The sequence below is a fragment of the Lontra canadensis genome, unplaced genomic scaffold (assembly GCF_010015895.1).
Source record: "Lontra canadensis isolate GAN:19392208 unplaced genomic scaffold, GSC_riverotter_1.0 scaffold57, whole genome shotgun sequence".
Taxonomy (NCBI): domain Eukaryota; kingdom Metazoa; phylum Chordata; class Mammalia; order Carnivora; family Mustelidae; genus Lontra; species Lontra canadensis.
Window position 1 is genome coordinate 5,551,414 of NW_022631051.1, and position 13,050 is coordinate 5,564,463.

The window sequence follows — 13,050 nt, forward strand, 5'->3', positions numbered from 1 at the left end:
TGGGTGGTTTGCTGCTAGGACACTCCTCCTCCAAGCCAGCCCCCCTCTGCTCACTCACCTCCCTTCACCTCTACCCCCAAGTCCCCCTCTCTGCCCCTTCAAGTCTGAACTGCCCTTTAGACGAAGCATAAGCCTCCAGAAGTCTGATTATTCCAAGCTCCACCAATCTCTGTTTTTCTTTCTCCTTTCCTCCCTCCCTCCCTCCCTCCCTTACTTTCTCCCTTTCTCCCTTCCTTCCTTCCTTTCCTCCCTCCCTCCCTTCCTTCCTTTTAAAGATTTTATTTATTTATTGGACCAAGAGAAATACAGTGGGAGAGGCAACAGAAGGAGGGGGAGTGGGAAAGGGAAAAGCAGGCTTCCCGCTGAGCAGGGAGCCTGATGCGGGGCTTGATCCCAAGGATCCCAAGACCCTGACATCTTGACCTGAGCCAAATGCGGATGCTTAACAACTGAGCCACCCAGGGGCCGACCTTCCTTCCTTCCTTCCTTCCTTCCTTCCTTCCTTCCTTCCCTCCTTCCTTCCTTTCTCTTTCCCTTCCTCCCTCCCTTTCTTTCTTTCTCTTTCCTTTCTTTCTCTTTTCTTTCCTTTCTTTTCCTTTTTCTTTCCTTCCTTCCTTCTTTCTTTCTCTTTCTTTCTTTCTTTCTTTCCTTCTTCCTTCCTTGCTTCCTTGCTTCCTCCCTCCTTTCTTTCTTTCTCCTTCCTTCCTTCCTTCCCCCCTCCATTCCTTCCCTCCTTCCTTTTTCTTTCTTTCTTTTCTTCCTCCCTCCCTCCTTCCTTCCTTTTCTTTTTTGAAAGATGTATCTATTTATTTGAGACAGACAGCATGCAGGCACATGCAGGAGTGGGAGGAAAGGGCAGAAGAGGAGAAACTCAAGCAGACTCCCTGCTTCAACCGCCTGCTGAATCTCACCACCCATGAGATCAGGCAGGACCTGAGCCAAAACCTAGAGCCACTTTGCTTAACTTACTGAGCCACCTAGATGCCCTGCTTTTCCTCGTTTCTTAAAGTAACCATTAAGCTCTCGACTCTATGCATCCTTATCTTTTTCACTAATTGTTTTCACATCTTCGTTACTGTTGTCATTTTGGCTACTACAGGTGAGACCATCGGTCCTAGTTTTTGTGGATCTTCCAAGGGCCAGAGAATCCCTGCACACAGAGAAATGAGACATTGATGATATGATTCCTGCCCTAAAGAATCTTCTAAAATTAGTTCAGGAAACAGAACACATATACATTAATAGGGAAATGTCAGTGCAAATAAATGCTTTGGGAGCTCAGAAGCAATTGGGGACTTTAGCCAGGGAAGTCATTCCTTTAATCAATTCATTCACCTGCTATGTGCCAGGCACTGTGTTGAGTTATGGAAGATGATTTTTGATATCTGTATAGAGTGATACTTGAACAGGCTTCCAAGAGTGGATAGGATCTATGCAGCTAGAAAAAAAGTAAGAATTCTGCCCTGAGCAAAAAGAAGAATGTGCAGAAATACAAGATGGGAAAAATACAAAGTGTGAAAATAGACCAGCTTAGCTTATGCAGAAGATTTGTGTGACATCAAAAAAGATCTGCATATATATGGCATGAAAAGATGTTCTAGATATGCTAAGTGGAAAAAAGGAAATTGTAGTGAAGTATTTTTTTTTTAATATTTTATTTATTTATTTGACAGAGATCACAGGTAAGCAGAGAGGCAGGCAGAGAAAGAGGAGGAAGCAGGCTCCCTGCTGAGCAGAGAGCCCGATGCGGGGCTTGATCCCAGGACCCTGAGATCATGACCTGAGCCGAAGGCAGAGGCTTTAACCCACTGGGCCACCCAGGTGCCCCTGTAGTGAAGTATTCTTAACATAATTTCATTTGTCGCAAATATATATTAGTGTATGTGACTAAAAAAGAAATATACACGAAACTAGGAGCAATCACTGGGGGTTAAAATGGCAAAAGGCACTCATTATGAAGTTCCATAGTTTAAAAATTTTCCCCAGCTTGCATGTATTATATGCATGATGAGAAGGGGACAAAAGGGCAATGAAAAGAAAATAATAAATATTTTAAATAACTAAGCTACAGAGTTTGGACCTAATTTGGTAAGCAACAATGAGCCACATGTAAACACTGAATTTGGGGAAGCTTTAGGGGCTTTTGAGAATGCTTTGTAAATATCTCAATAGTCCTTGCTAGCCCTTTGCAAATCTCTCCTGAAATAGCATCTTCTCCAAGCTTCCCCAGTGGTCTGCTAGGTCTCCTGCAGCCCCTGAGCACCCTCACCCCTACCCCCCTGCTCCCCACTCCCATGCAGAGGAATACTCTTCTTTTTACTGGGTGGTTCAACAACCATTCATAACAGAGGTAATGACAACGGACTTTACTTACATATTTACTTACTTATTACTATTTTTAAAGATTTTATTTATTTATTTATTTATTTATTTATTCATTTATTGAGAGACCCTTGAGAGATCATGACCAGAGCAGAAATCAAGAGTCTGATGCTTAACAACACTTAACCCAGACACCCAAGAAATCCATTTTCTTTCCTCATTCTTTAGATAGCTTTGCAGTAGAACCTTAGCAGAACAAGGAGGAAGGATGGCAGGGAAGAGAATGATGGAGAAAGGCGGTTTCTCTTCAAACGGATCTTCCTACTTCAGTATATCTTCCCTCCCACAGGAGCAGTCTGGGAGGCTGATAGGCTGTGGCTCACTTTAATTTAAATCTGTAAAACCAGATTGGCTAATTTAGCTGAGTCAGCCAAGTAGAGAGAGGTTGAGAACGGGACTGTGGGTTCCAAATCAGAATCCCCAGTCCCTAAAGCGCTTGTCCCTAGGGAGAGAGAGTAGTTTTCCCCACTGTGAAAATAACTGTGTACACAATTTTAATAGTAATCATTCTAAAAATATATACACTATTTTTTTTTAAGATTTTATTTATTTATTTATTTGACAGAGAGAGCATAAGCAGGCGAGTAGCAAGTGGAGCGAGAGGGAGAAGCAGGCTCCTTGCTGAGCAAGAAGCCTGATGCAGGGGGCTGATCCTAGGTCTCTGGGATCATGACTGGAGCTGAAGGCAGTCACCCAACCAAATAAGCCACCCAGGCGCCCCTATATACTACTTTAAAATGTTGATATATCATGAATATCTTTCCATGCCAACAATATTCATCTGCAGTACTAATTCTCAGAGTGGAATCTGCGGACTCTAGGAATCCCAAAACCTTTTCAGGGGGTTCATGAGTTCCAAACTCTTTTTATTTAAATTCTAACACATTCTTTGCCTTTTTCATTATCCTGTCACAAGTTTAGAGTTGTTTCCTAGCAGCTACATAATACACAATATTGCAACAGTATAAATGCAGGAGCAGATATGAAAATCCCATAAAATCCTTCTATTAATTTTGACATTAAAGAGAATAGCACAAATGTAAAATAATGCCATTTTTCTTTTGGGGGAAATATGTACTTATTTTTCATAAAATGTCATTCATGTTCCAATACAATAGAATCTATTATTTTTAAGTGAAACAATGAATACATATTTTTAAATTTCTCTTTTAAAAAAAGATTTTATTTATTTAAGAGAGAGAGCAGGCATGCACAGGGGTGAAGGGAGGGGTAGAGGAGGAAGAGTAGGGAGAGGGAAAGAATCTCACACAGAGCCGGGACTCCGTGCTGAGCGTGGAGCCCGATGTGGGGCTTGATCTTACCACCCTGAGATCATGACCTGAGCTGACACAAAGACTGGGAGACTTTAGGGACTGAGCCACCCAGGTGCCACATTAAATTTCTCAGTTTTAACATAAAGAGTTTTGATAGACCTTAATATACATAAAAGTACTTCTCTGGTGTCCTCAGTACTTTTCAAGAATGTAAAGGGGTCCTGAGACCAAAAATGGGAGAATCTTGGTTTTAATAGCTGATTTAGTTCATTGCACTGGAGTATCATAATTCATTTAATTAGTAAGGAATGCCAAAGAATAAGATCCTTAAAGTTAAATTTGTGTACACACTTAATTATTTCTTTAAGATAATTTTCAGGGATGATTTTTAACATGCATATTTATTTACTTATTGTACAAAAATGGACTAATATCATTAATGTAATCCACCCCCTCAGCCAATCAACACTTTCCATTCTTTCTGTTTTCTTCCAAGCAACAAAGGGGAATGTAAGGCATTTAAGACTACTAGTTTAAGACTTTATCACTAAGTCACCATTTCCAAGGGGAAAGTCCCTTGTGGATCATCCAGCCCAATGGGCCGCAACTTAATCACCCTGAAATCTTTTTAAAACACAAGTTCCCGAGGTTGTGGGAAAGAACTGAGCATACTTCTCAAATGCCTTCATCTACGTGTTTATTGCCAGTGGAATCAATTCATTTTTCTGAAGTACACGCTGAAATGAGCGCTGTGTCATACATACTCCTGGAGCTCTCTCCTGCTGAGGACTGGAGAGGTGCGCTGTAGCCATTTGTGTAGCCGTCTGTCCATCCTCTCTGAGGACTAGTGGCCTCCTTCTTGAACAGCACCCACGGCACCTCCTCTCTTCTATTTCCAGTACCAAGCACAGTGTCAGGCACTCACTGAGGCCGCAGCAAATTTAGTGAACTGCTGAACGAAGGCTCTACCCTAGCAGATCCTTTTTCAGTAGGTGTGAAATAGAGCCCAGAAACGTGCACTTGTAATAAATCCTGCCTCCGACGTCAGATAACATGAGTTCAAGGGTAACGGGCTCCACCCGTGAATCCTGCTCCACCACTAGGTGCCTGGGTCTTGAATCCCCATAACCGGACAGATACAGTCTGTAGGGGTTGCCGTGGGAAGTAGCTGAGCTAATGCACGTCCCGTTCTCGGCTCCGGGAAGAACACACGCTAAGCGCAGAGAATGGGCCTCACGGAAGGTAAGCCACAGCCCCAGGTAGGCAACAAAGAAACCTGAGATGGGGGCAGGGAAGAAGGCGGAGGCAAGACGCGCGTGGGTCCCGGGGTGGGTGTCCCTGGGGGGCGGGAGTGCGGCGCTGTTGGGCGTGACCGGAGGGCGGGGCGGGGCCTTCGTGCGGGAGCCGGGCCGGGCCGCAGCTGGGGGCGGGGCCTTCGTGCGGGCCGCGCCGGGACCGGGCTGGGGGCGGGGCTGGGGGCGGGGCGGGACCGCAGGGGGGAGGGGCGGGCCCAGGGCGTGCGCTGACAGGAGCGCCCCGGGAGTGAGAGACGCCTCCTGGCGGGAGCTGGCGGCAGCGGGGAACCGAAGGCGGGCGGAGGGACCGGGGAACTGGGGGGGAGGGCGGCGGCGGGCCTGTCTCTTTAAGGTGCCCGAGGCTCGCGGGCGCTGCGCTGAGGGACGGCTCGGGGGCGCGGCCTGCCTCCCTCGCCCAGCCCCGCGGCTCGCCCAGGGCTCGGCCGACCTGCGGGGGAACAAGGGCCAGGCAGTCTCGCGGCGCCGCGGCGCACGGTGAGCGGGAGCCGGCGGGGCAGGGTCTGCGGCCGGGGAGGGTCCGGACCGAGAGCGCCGGCCTCTGAAGGCCGAGGCCGCGGCGGGCTGTCGGGGCCGGGAGAAGCGGAGCAGCTCCCGCGCGGCCTGGGCCCCGCCTACGCGCAGGACAAAGTGGGGGTGCCGCCCGGTGGGTGCTGGGCGCGGGCCCGCAGGCCGGCGGCACCTCGAAGGCCCCCTCCCCTGCCTTGCTGCTCAGCGGCGCGTCGGTGAATTGGGGGTGAAGAGCCGCTTTGGCCTCTGCCTCCTCACCGGCAGCCAGGGGCTCCGTGCAGCGGCACAAAGGCTGCTGTCAGTGCCGTCCCCCTTGGGGACCACACACAGGTCGCCCGAGCCCGAGAAGCGGGTCCAGACGTAGGAAAACAGTTCCGGTGCGGTACCGTTCCTCACTCCATAGAAGAAAAAAGGGAGGCCCTTTAAATAATTCTGTTACCTGCTTTGTACATGCCATTATTTACTTGAATACTTTTTCCAGTGAGATTTTGGAAGTAGTATGAAGACAACCATAAAAGATGAAAAAAAAAATCCCATTTTTAGTGAGCGTGGGATGAAAACTACTGCTCGATAAAAATCACTTTTTTAAATACCTTCTTTGGCCTCCACGAATATGCACCAGAAATTATCCGACTTAGTATTAAATACATTAGTCAATGCTGTTAAATAAATTCGGAAATTGGGCTACTAACGGTCTTTGGAAATACTTTGTGGGCCTCAGTATCAATCACCAGGGCTTTCTCTTTCTAAATTGAGTCATACTGGGTACAAAGCCCTTTATTCTTCCCACCTTCTTATTGTTTTGCTTTATTGTGCTTTATAATACTTAGAATAAAAGTTTACAGTAATCATAAAGGGCCTATAAACTCACCTTTTATATATCCAACATCAGTAGTCATTTATTTTACTTGATTCTATCTTGGGAAGGGTTTGTTTTAATGCCAAGAAGTTATATCTTTTTAAAAAGCTTAATAACTATGTTGGTTGTTTAACTACTATCAGGATTTTTTCAGGTCTTTTTTCCTTTTTTTTTTCAAAGTGTACTATCTTCTTAATAACGTTGAAGAATCTTTGGTACCTATGGTATAGAATTCAAAGAATATCTTCACATTTTAATAAATTACTCGAGTTCTTAATGCAATTAATAATTTACTATCCCCTTTGTTATTTGCTGGGTTATTTAAGGAATGACTGCCAACTGCTTTCTCTGAGCTACTTCATTCTGGTTAATTATGTTAAGAGATAAAATGAAATAGTCATAAATAATCATTAGAATAATTTGTGTTTTAAAAATTTGTTGAATGTTTTAAATTATGATACAGTATTAATAGTTTTAAATATGAGTTTAAAGTTGCAAAATGGGCCTAAAACTAAAGGTGAGTAGTAGTGGTGCAGTATTAAAACTAGTTATTTGCCTCAGTAACCTGGTGGTTTTTATCTACATATTATATATTTATACATAAATATAAATATAAATATATAAATATAAATATATATAAATAAATATATATATATATATATATATATATATATATATTTGGAGTTGGCTGACAAGACCTTACCATACAAAAACTGTAGTTTGTTTTGAATGTTTCATCATTCATTGAGAATGTCTTTTAAATGATCACTCAAAAGTCTTTTAACACAAAGAATGAGTCTTGGTTTGTTTTGCTTTTCTTTTTTTTTTTTTTTTTAAAGATTTTATTTATTTATTTGACAGAGAGAGATCACAAAGCAGGCAGAGAGGCAGGCAGAGAGAGAGGAGGAAGCAGGCTCCCTGCTGAGCAGAGAGCCCGATGCGGAGCTCGATCCCAGGACCCTGAGATCATGACCCGAGCCGAAGGCAGCGGCTTAACCCACTGAGCCACCCAGGCGCCCCATGTTTTGCTTTTCATTTCTGTATCTGTTCTTAACCTAGCCCTTGCCTTTGAATTAAAGTTTTTTTTCTTCTTGTTTGTTTGTTTAGCTTCCTGGGAGTTTATTGTCCCTGAAGAAACATGAAGACACACTGTGTTGTTACGCTTACTCTAGCCATCCTGGTGTTCCTGACATGGGTCCCTGTGTCACTGAGTTGTAACAAAGCACTCTGTGCTAGTGATGTGAGCAAATGCCTCATTCAGGTAGGATTAAGTATACTTTTTATTAATATTAAAATGTAGAAGAGATAAAGAGTGCATATATACGGATACAGTGTGTGTGTGTGTGTGTGTGTGTGTGTGTGCGCGCGCGCGCGCGCGCAGATGTACAGTGTAAGGCCCAAGTATTAAGTCAGCTTCTGAGGTACTGAATCATGACACACCCGTCTGGGTTTTTACCTCCATAGTTTTCTTGCATATTCCCAAGGTCAGATTCAAGAAGTTTGGTGCTGAAAATAATATCCAGCTTCATAAATGTGCCATTACAAAGTGATTCGGATAAAGGGTTTCCTTGTATTATCTAGTTTATATACCAAAGAAGCTCAATTACTGTATTTAGGGAAAAATTTAGCTAGTCAGATAATAATCGTTCGCTTATATAAAGTAATAGTGTCTGTTCTGTGCAACAGGTTATCCCAAATGTAGCAACTTAATGCCATAAACATTTATGTCATGCAATGTCTGAGGGTTGGGAGTCTAGGAGCAGTTGAAATGGGTGGTTCCAGCGCATGGTCTTTCACAAGGTTGCAGGCACATTGTTGGCTGAGATTGTGGAGAACCTGCTTTCAAAATACTTGACAGTATCTTTCAGTCATCTGGATGAGCCTCGTGATGTAGCTACCACACTTATTTTTCTGGAGAAAAAAGTGAGGTTAAGTAATTTGGTTAGGTTCCTATAGCTAGTAAGTGACTGTAGAACATGGTCTTTAACTCCATTAAAGGAGCCTGTGGTCTTCCCACTAACCATACTGGTTATTACTCCATAAAGTTGTGTTAATTAGTGGTGAACTTCACATCTTATATAGCCGTTCTCTTTTTTCTCATCCTGTAAGACCATCAGCAGTCTTGTGCCTTTGTGTGTTGTCTGTATTTATTAGCCTCCCTTTTAATTTTTGGCTATTGGCTAAGAAACCTGGTAACCACACATATTAGAATTCTGTGTAAGGTATGAGTCAGCTCTAATTCCCACATGGAGCAGTTGTATGTATGTACTATAAGCGATAATGATTTCTATAGATTTGAGGCATTTTGTATTTATTTGGAACATTTCGGTCCTTCTCATTAATAGTTGAGATCCTAGGAAGCCTGGCCTTTATCTGAGTGTAGTTTGCCATCTTCTCATACTCTCTTTACCCTTGACTTTGCCTATCAAACCAAAACATTGAAATAGACAGCATGTTGGTTGATTTGTTTTTATTTTTTTCACCGTGGACATTTTTTAGGCATAAATAGAAGGGAGGAGTATAATGAAGGGCAATCCCAGGAGTCATTAACTCAGGCCTACCTATGTTTCATCTCTGTTCCTCTACACTGCCCACCCCAGCTATGTCTTAATTTTAGGCAAATTCCTGATACTGTTTTATCATAATTCTAATATCTACATCTTAAAGATAAGAACTCTAAAACACAGCTGTTCACAATTTAAGGGGTGCCTGGCTGTTTCCATTGGAAGACCATGAGACACTTGATCTCAAGGTTGTGAGTTCGAGTCCCACACTGGGGCTTTTAAGTAGCGATTACTAAGAAGACAAAAAAACAAAAAACAATCTTAAAAAGAATTTTCGGTAATCTTAAATATCCTCTAATTTCATACCTGGAAATCTTGTTATGGCAAGTCTGCTTAGGCTCATGCTGGCAGAAAATTCTGTAGTCAGTACATGAAGTCCAGCTTTGTGCTCTGGTCTGATGGGGAAGCTGTGCCACTTCCCACATTGCTTCAGTGTAGCTTCATTATTATTGAAAAAAAAAGTATCACAACAATTGCTACGTTCATGTTCAGGTAGAATTTCACTTAAATCCCACATTATTTTTGACTCCAAATCTATAATTTCCATTAGTTCAAGTAATTAAAAAATTGGATTTTATTAAAATAATTCGCTTGGTAAAGGAGTATTTTAAAAAGCTAGCTTTTGGTTAATATTGGTGAATACCCTCAAAGGTTTTCAGTTTGTTTCTTTTGCTTTTATTTGGAAATATCTTTTCCCATTCACTAAGTTCCTTTTTTTTTTTTTGATGTTTTCTTGCACTGTACAAAAACTTGTTATTTTGGTGTAGTCCCACTAGTTTGCTTTTGTTTCCCTTGCCTCAGGAGAAATATCTAGAAAAATATTGCTAAGACCAATGTCCAAGATGTTATTGCCTGTTTTCTTTTAGGAGTTTATAGCTTCAGGTGTAATTTTTAGGCCTTTCATCCTTTTGAGTTGATTTTTATGTACAATATAATATTTTTTTTATGTACAATATAAGAAAGTGGTCCAATTTCATTCATGTGTAGCTGTCCAGTTTTTCCAACACTGTATCCAAGGAACTGTCTTTCCCCCATTGCATATTCTTGCCTTCTTTGTCATATTAATTGACCATATAGATGTGGGCTTCTTTCTGGGCTCTCTCCTGTTTCATTGATGCATGTGTCTGTTTTTGTGCCAGCACAATACTGTTTTGATTGCTACAGCTTTGTAATATAACATGAAGTCTGGAATTGTGGTGCCTGCCAGCTTTGCTTTCTCAAGATTGCTTTGGCTATTCAGGATCTTTTGTAGTTCTATACAGATTTTAGTATTATTTGTTCTAGTTCTGAGAAAAATGCCATGGATATTTTGATAGGGGTTGCTTTAAATGTAAAATTACTTTGGGCAGTATAGACATTTTAACAATATTTGTTCCATGAGCATGGCATGTCTTTCCCTTTCTTTGTATTGTCTTCAATTTCTTTCATAAGTGTATTATAGTTTTAAGAGTATAGGTTCCTCACCTGCTTGGTTAAATTTATTCTTAGCTATCATTTTGTGCAACTGTAAATGGGGTTATTTTCTTACTTTCTGCTACTTTGTTATTGGTGTACAGAAATGCAGTAGATTTATTTATTAATTTTGCCTCCTGCAACTTTATAGAATTCATTTATCAGTTCTAGAAGTTTTTTGGTGAAGTCTTTAGGGTTTCTTATGTATAGTATCATGCCATCTGCGAAGAGTGTGTTTTACTTCTTCTTTACCAATTTGGATGCCTTTATTTATTTTTCTTGTCTGATTGCTGCAGGTAGGACTTCCAGTATTATGTAGAACAAAAGTAATGAGTGGACCTCCTTGTCTTGTTCCTGATCTTAGAGGAAAAGCATTCAACTTTTCATCATTGAGTATGATGTTAGCTGTGGGATTTTTCATATGTGGCTCCTTTTACATTGGAGCATGTTCTCTCTAAACCCACTTTCTGGAGTTTTATCGTGAATGTTCTTTGTCCAGTGGTTTTTCTGCATCTACTGAAGTAATCATATTGCTTTTAACCTTCCTTGTGTTGATGTGATGTATCATGTTGATTAATTTGCAAATACTGATCTACCCATGCATCCTTGGAATAAATCCCACTTGACTATGGTAAATTAGTTTTTTAATGTACTGTTGAATTTGGTTTGCTAGTATTTTGTTGAGGATTTTTGCATCCATGTTAATTAGAGATATTGGCCTGTAGTTCTCTTTTTTTGTGGTGACTTTGGTTTTGGTACCAGGGTGATACTGGCCTCATAGAATAAATTTGGAAGTTTTCCTTCTTTTGTTTTTTGGAGTAGTTTGAGAAGAATAGGTATTAACACTTCTTTACTTTTTCTTTAGATTTTTTTTTTTTTTTAATTTAAGAGGGAGTGGGTATGCAGAGGGAGAGAATCTTCAAGCAGACTCCCTACTGAGTGTAGAGCCTGAGATCATGACCTGATTTGAAGTCAGATGATTAACTGACTGAACCATCCAGGAGCCCCAATGTTTCTTTAAATGCTTGGTAAAATTCCCTTATGAAGCTGACTGGTCCTGAACTTTTGTTCGTTGGGAGTTTTTTTTTATTACTGTTTCAATTTCTTTAGTAGTAATAGGTCTGTTCAAATTTTCTATTTCTTCCTGATTCAGTTTTGGAAGATTGTACATTTCTAGAAAATTATCAGTTTCTTTTCAAGTTGTCCAATTTGTTGGCATACAAGTTTTCATGATACTATAATGCTCTATATTTCTCTGGTGTTGGTTATTTATCCTCCTTTATTTCTGATTTTATTTGAGCCCTCCCTATTTTTTTTTCTTGATGAGTATGACTGAATGTTTATCTATTTTATCTTGAAGATATTTTTATTTTGAAGAACCACCTCTTGGTTTCATTGATGTTTTCTGTTATGCTTTTTCTCTCCATTTTATTTATTTCTGCTCTAATCTTTATTGTTTCCTTCCTTTTTCTAGGTTCGGGCTTTGTCTTTTTTTTTAATCTCCTTTAGTTGTAAGGTTAGGTTGTTTATTTGAGATTTTTTGGTTTCCTGTGATAGATCTATAACGCTATAAACTTCCCTTTTTGAACTGCTTTTGCTGCATCCCAAAGATTTTGGACTGTTGTATTTTCATTTCCATTTGTCTTCATGTATTTTTTTATTTCCTCTTTGATTTTATGGTTGACCCATCTGTTGTTTGATAGCATGTTATTTAGCTTCCATGTGTTTGTGGTTTTTCCAGAATTATTTCTTATGCTGATTTCTAGTTTTCATTGTGGTTGGAAAAGATGTTTTATATGATTTCAGTCTTTTTAAATTTATTGATGTTTGTCTTATGGCCTAACATTAACATGTAATCTCTTCTGGAGATTGTGTACTTGGAAAAAAGGTATATTTTGCTGTTTTTGGATGGAGGGTTCTATGTATGTCTGTTAGGTCCTTCTGGTCTAATGTATTGTTCAAAGCCACTGTTCCCTTGTTGATTTATTTATTTCCTTCCTTCCTTCCTTCCTTCCTTCCTTATTTCTTTTAGAATTTATTTATTTGACAGAGAGAGATACAGTGAGAGAGGGAACACAAGCAGGGGAAGTGGGAGAAGGAGAAGCAGGCTTCGTACTGAGAAGGGAGCCTGATGTGGACCTTGATCCCAGGACTCTGGGATCATGACCTGAGCCAAAGGCAGATGCTTAACTGAGCCACCCAAGCGCCCCAGCTTTCTTACTTTCTTCTTCTTCTTTTTTTTTTTTTTTTAAGATTTTATTTATTTATTTGAGAGAGAGAGCACACAAGTCAGGGGAGGGGCAGAGGGAGAAGCAGATCACTGCTGAACAGAGAGCCCAACATGGGGCTCAGTCCCAGGACCCCAGGATCATGACCTGAGCTGAAGGCAGACAGTTAACTGACTGAGCCACCCAGGTGCCCCTCCTTATTGATTTTCTGTCTAGATGATCTATTCATTGATGTAAGTGGGATGTTAAAGTCCCTATTATTATTATATTGCTCTCAGTTTCTCCCTTTATGTCTGTTAATATTTGCTTCGTGCATTAGGTACTCCTCTGTGGGGTACATAGATATTTTAATTGTTATAACATCTTATTTGATTGATCCCTTTGTCATTGTGTAGTACTCTTTGCTCTTGCTACAGTCTTTTTTTTTTTAATTAATTTATTTGAGAGAGAGAGCTTGAGCACAAGCAG

General features: G+C 41.0%; 1 protein-coding gene across 2 annotated transcripts in view; it reads left to right on the top strand.

Moving 5' to 3' along the window:
- The first annotated feature begins 5,249 nt into the window (after positions 1 to 5,249).
- Positions 5,250 to 13,050, top strand: part of TWSG1 (twisted gastrulation BMP signaling modulator 1) — a 63,175-nt gene continuing 55,374 nt past the window's right edge. Inside the window, exons 1-2 of one of the 2 annotated variants that reach the window (XM_032875752.1) lie at positions 5,250 to 5,446; positions 7,446 to 7,599. In XM_032875752.1, coding sequence (XP_032731643.1) covers positions 7,477 to 7,599 — 123 coding nt within the window. In that variant the 5' untranslated portion in view covers positions 5,250 to 5,446; positions 7,446 to 7,476. Of the gene's footprint in view, positions 5,447 to 5,837; positions 5,857 to 7,445; positions 7,600 to 13,050 lie in introns of those variants that run through there. The other variant, XM_032875753.1, reaches the window with a different exon arrangement.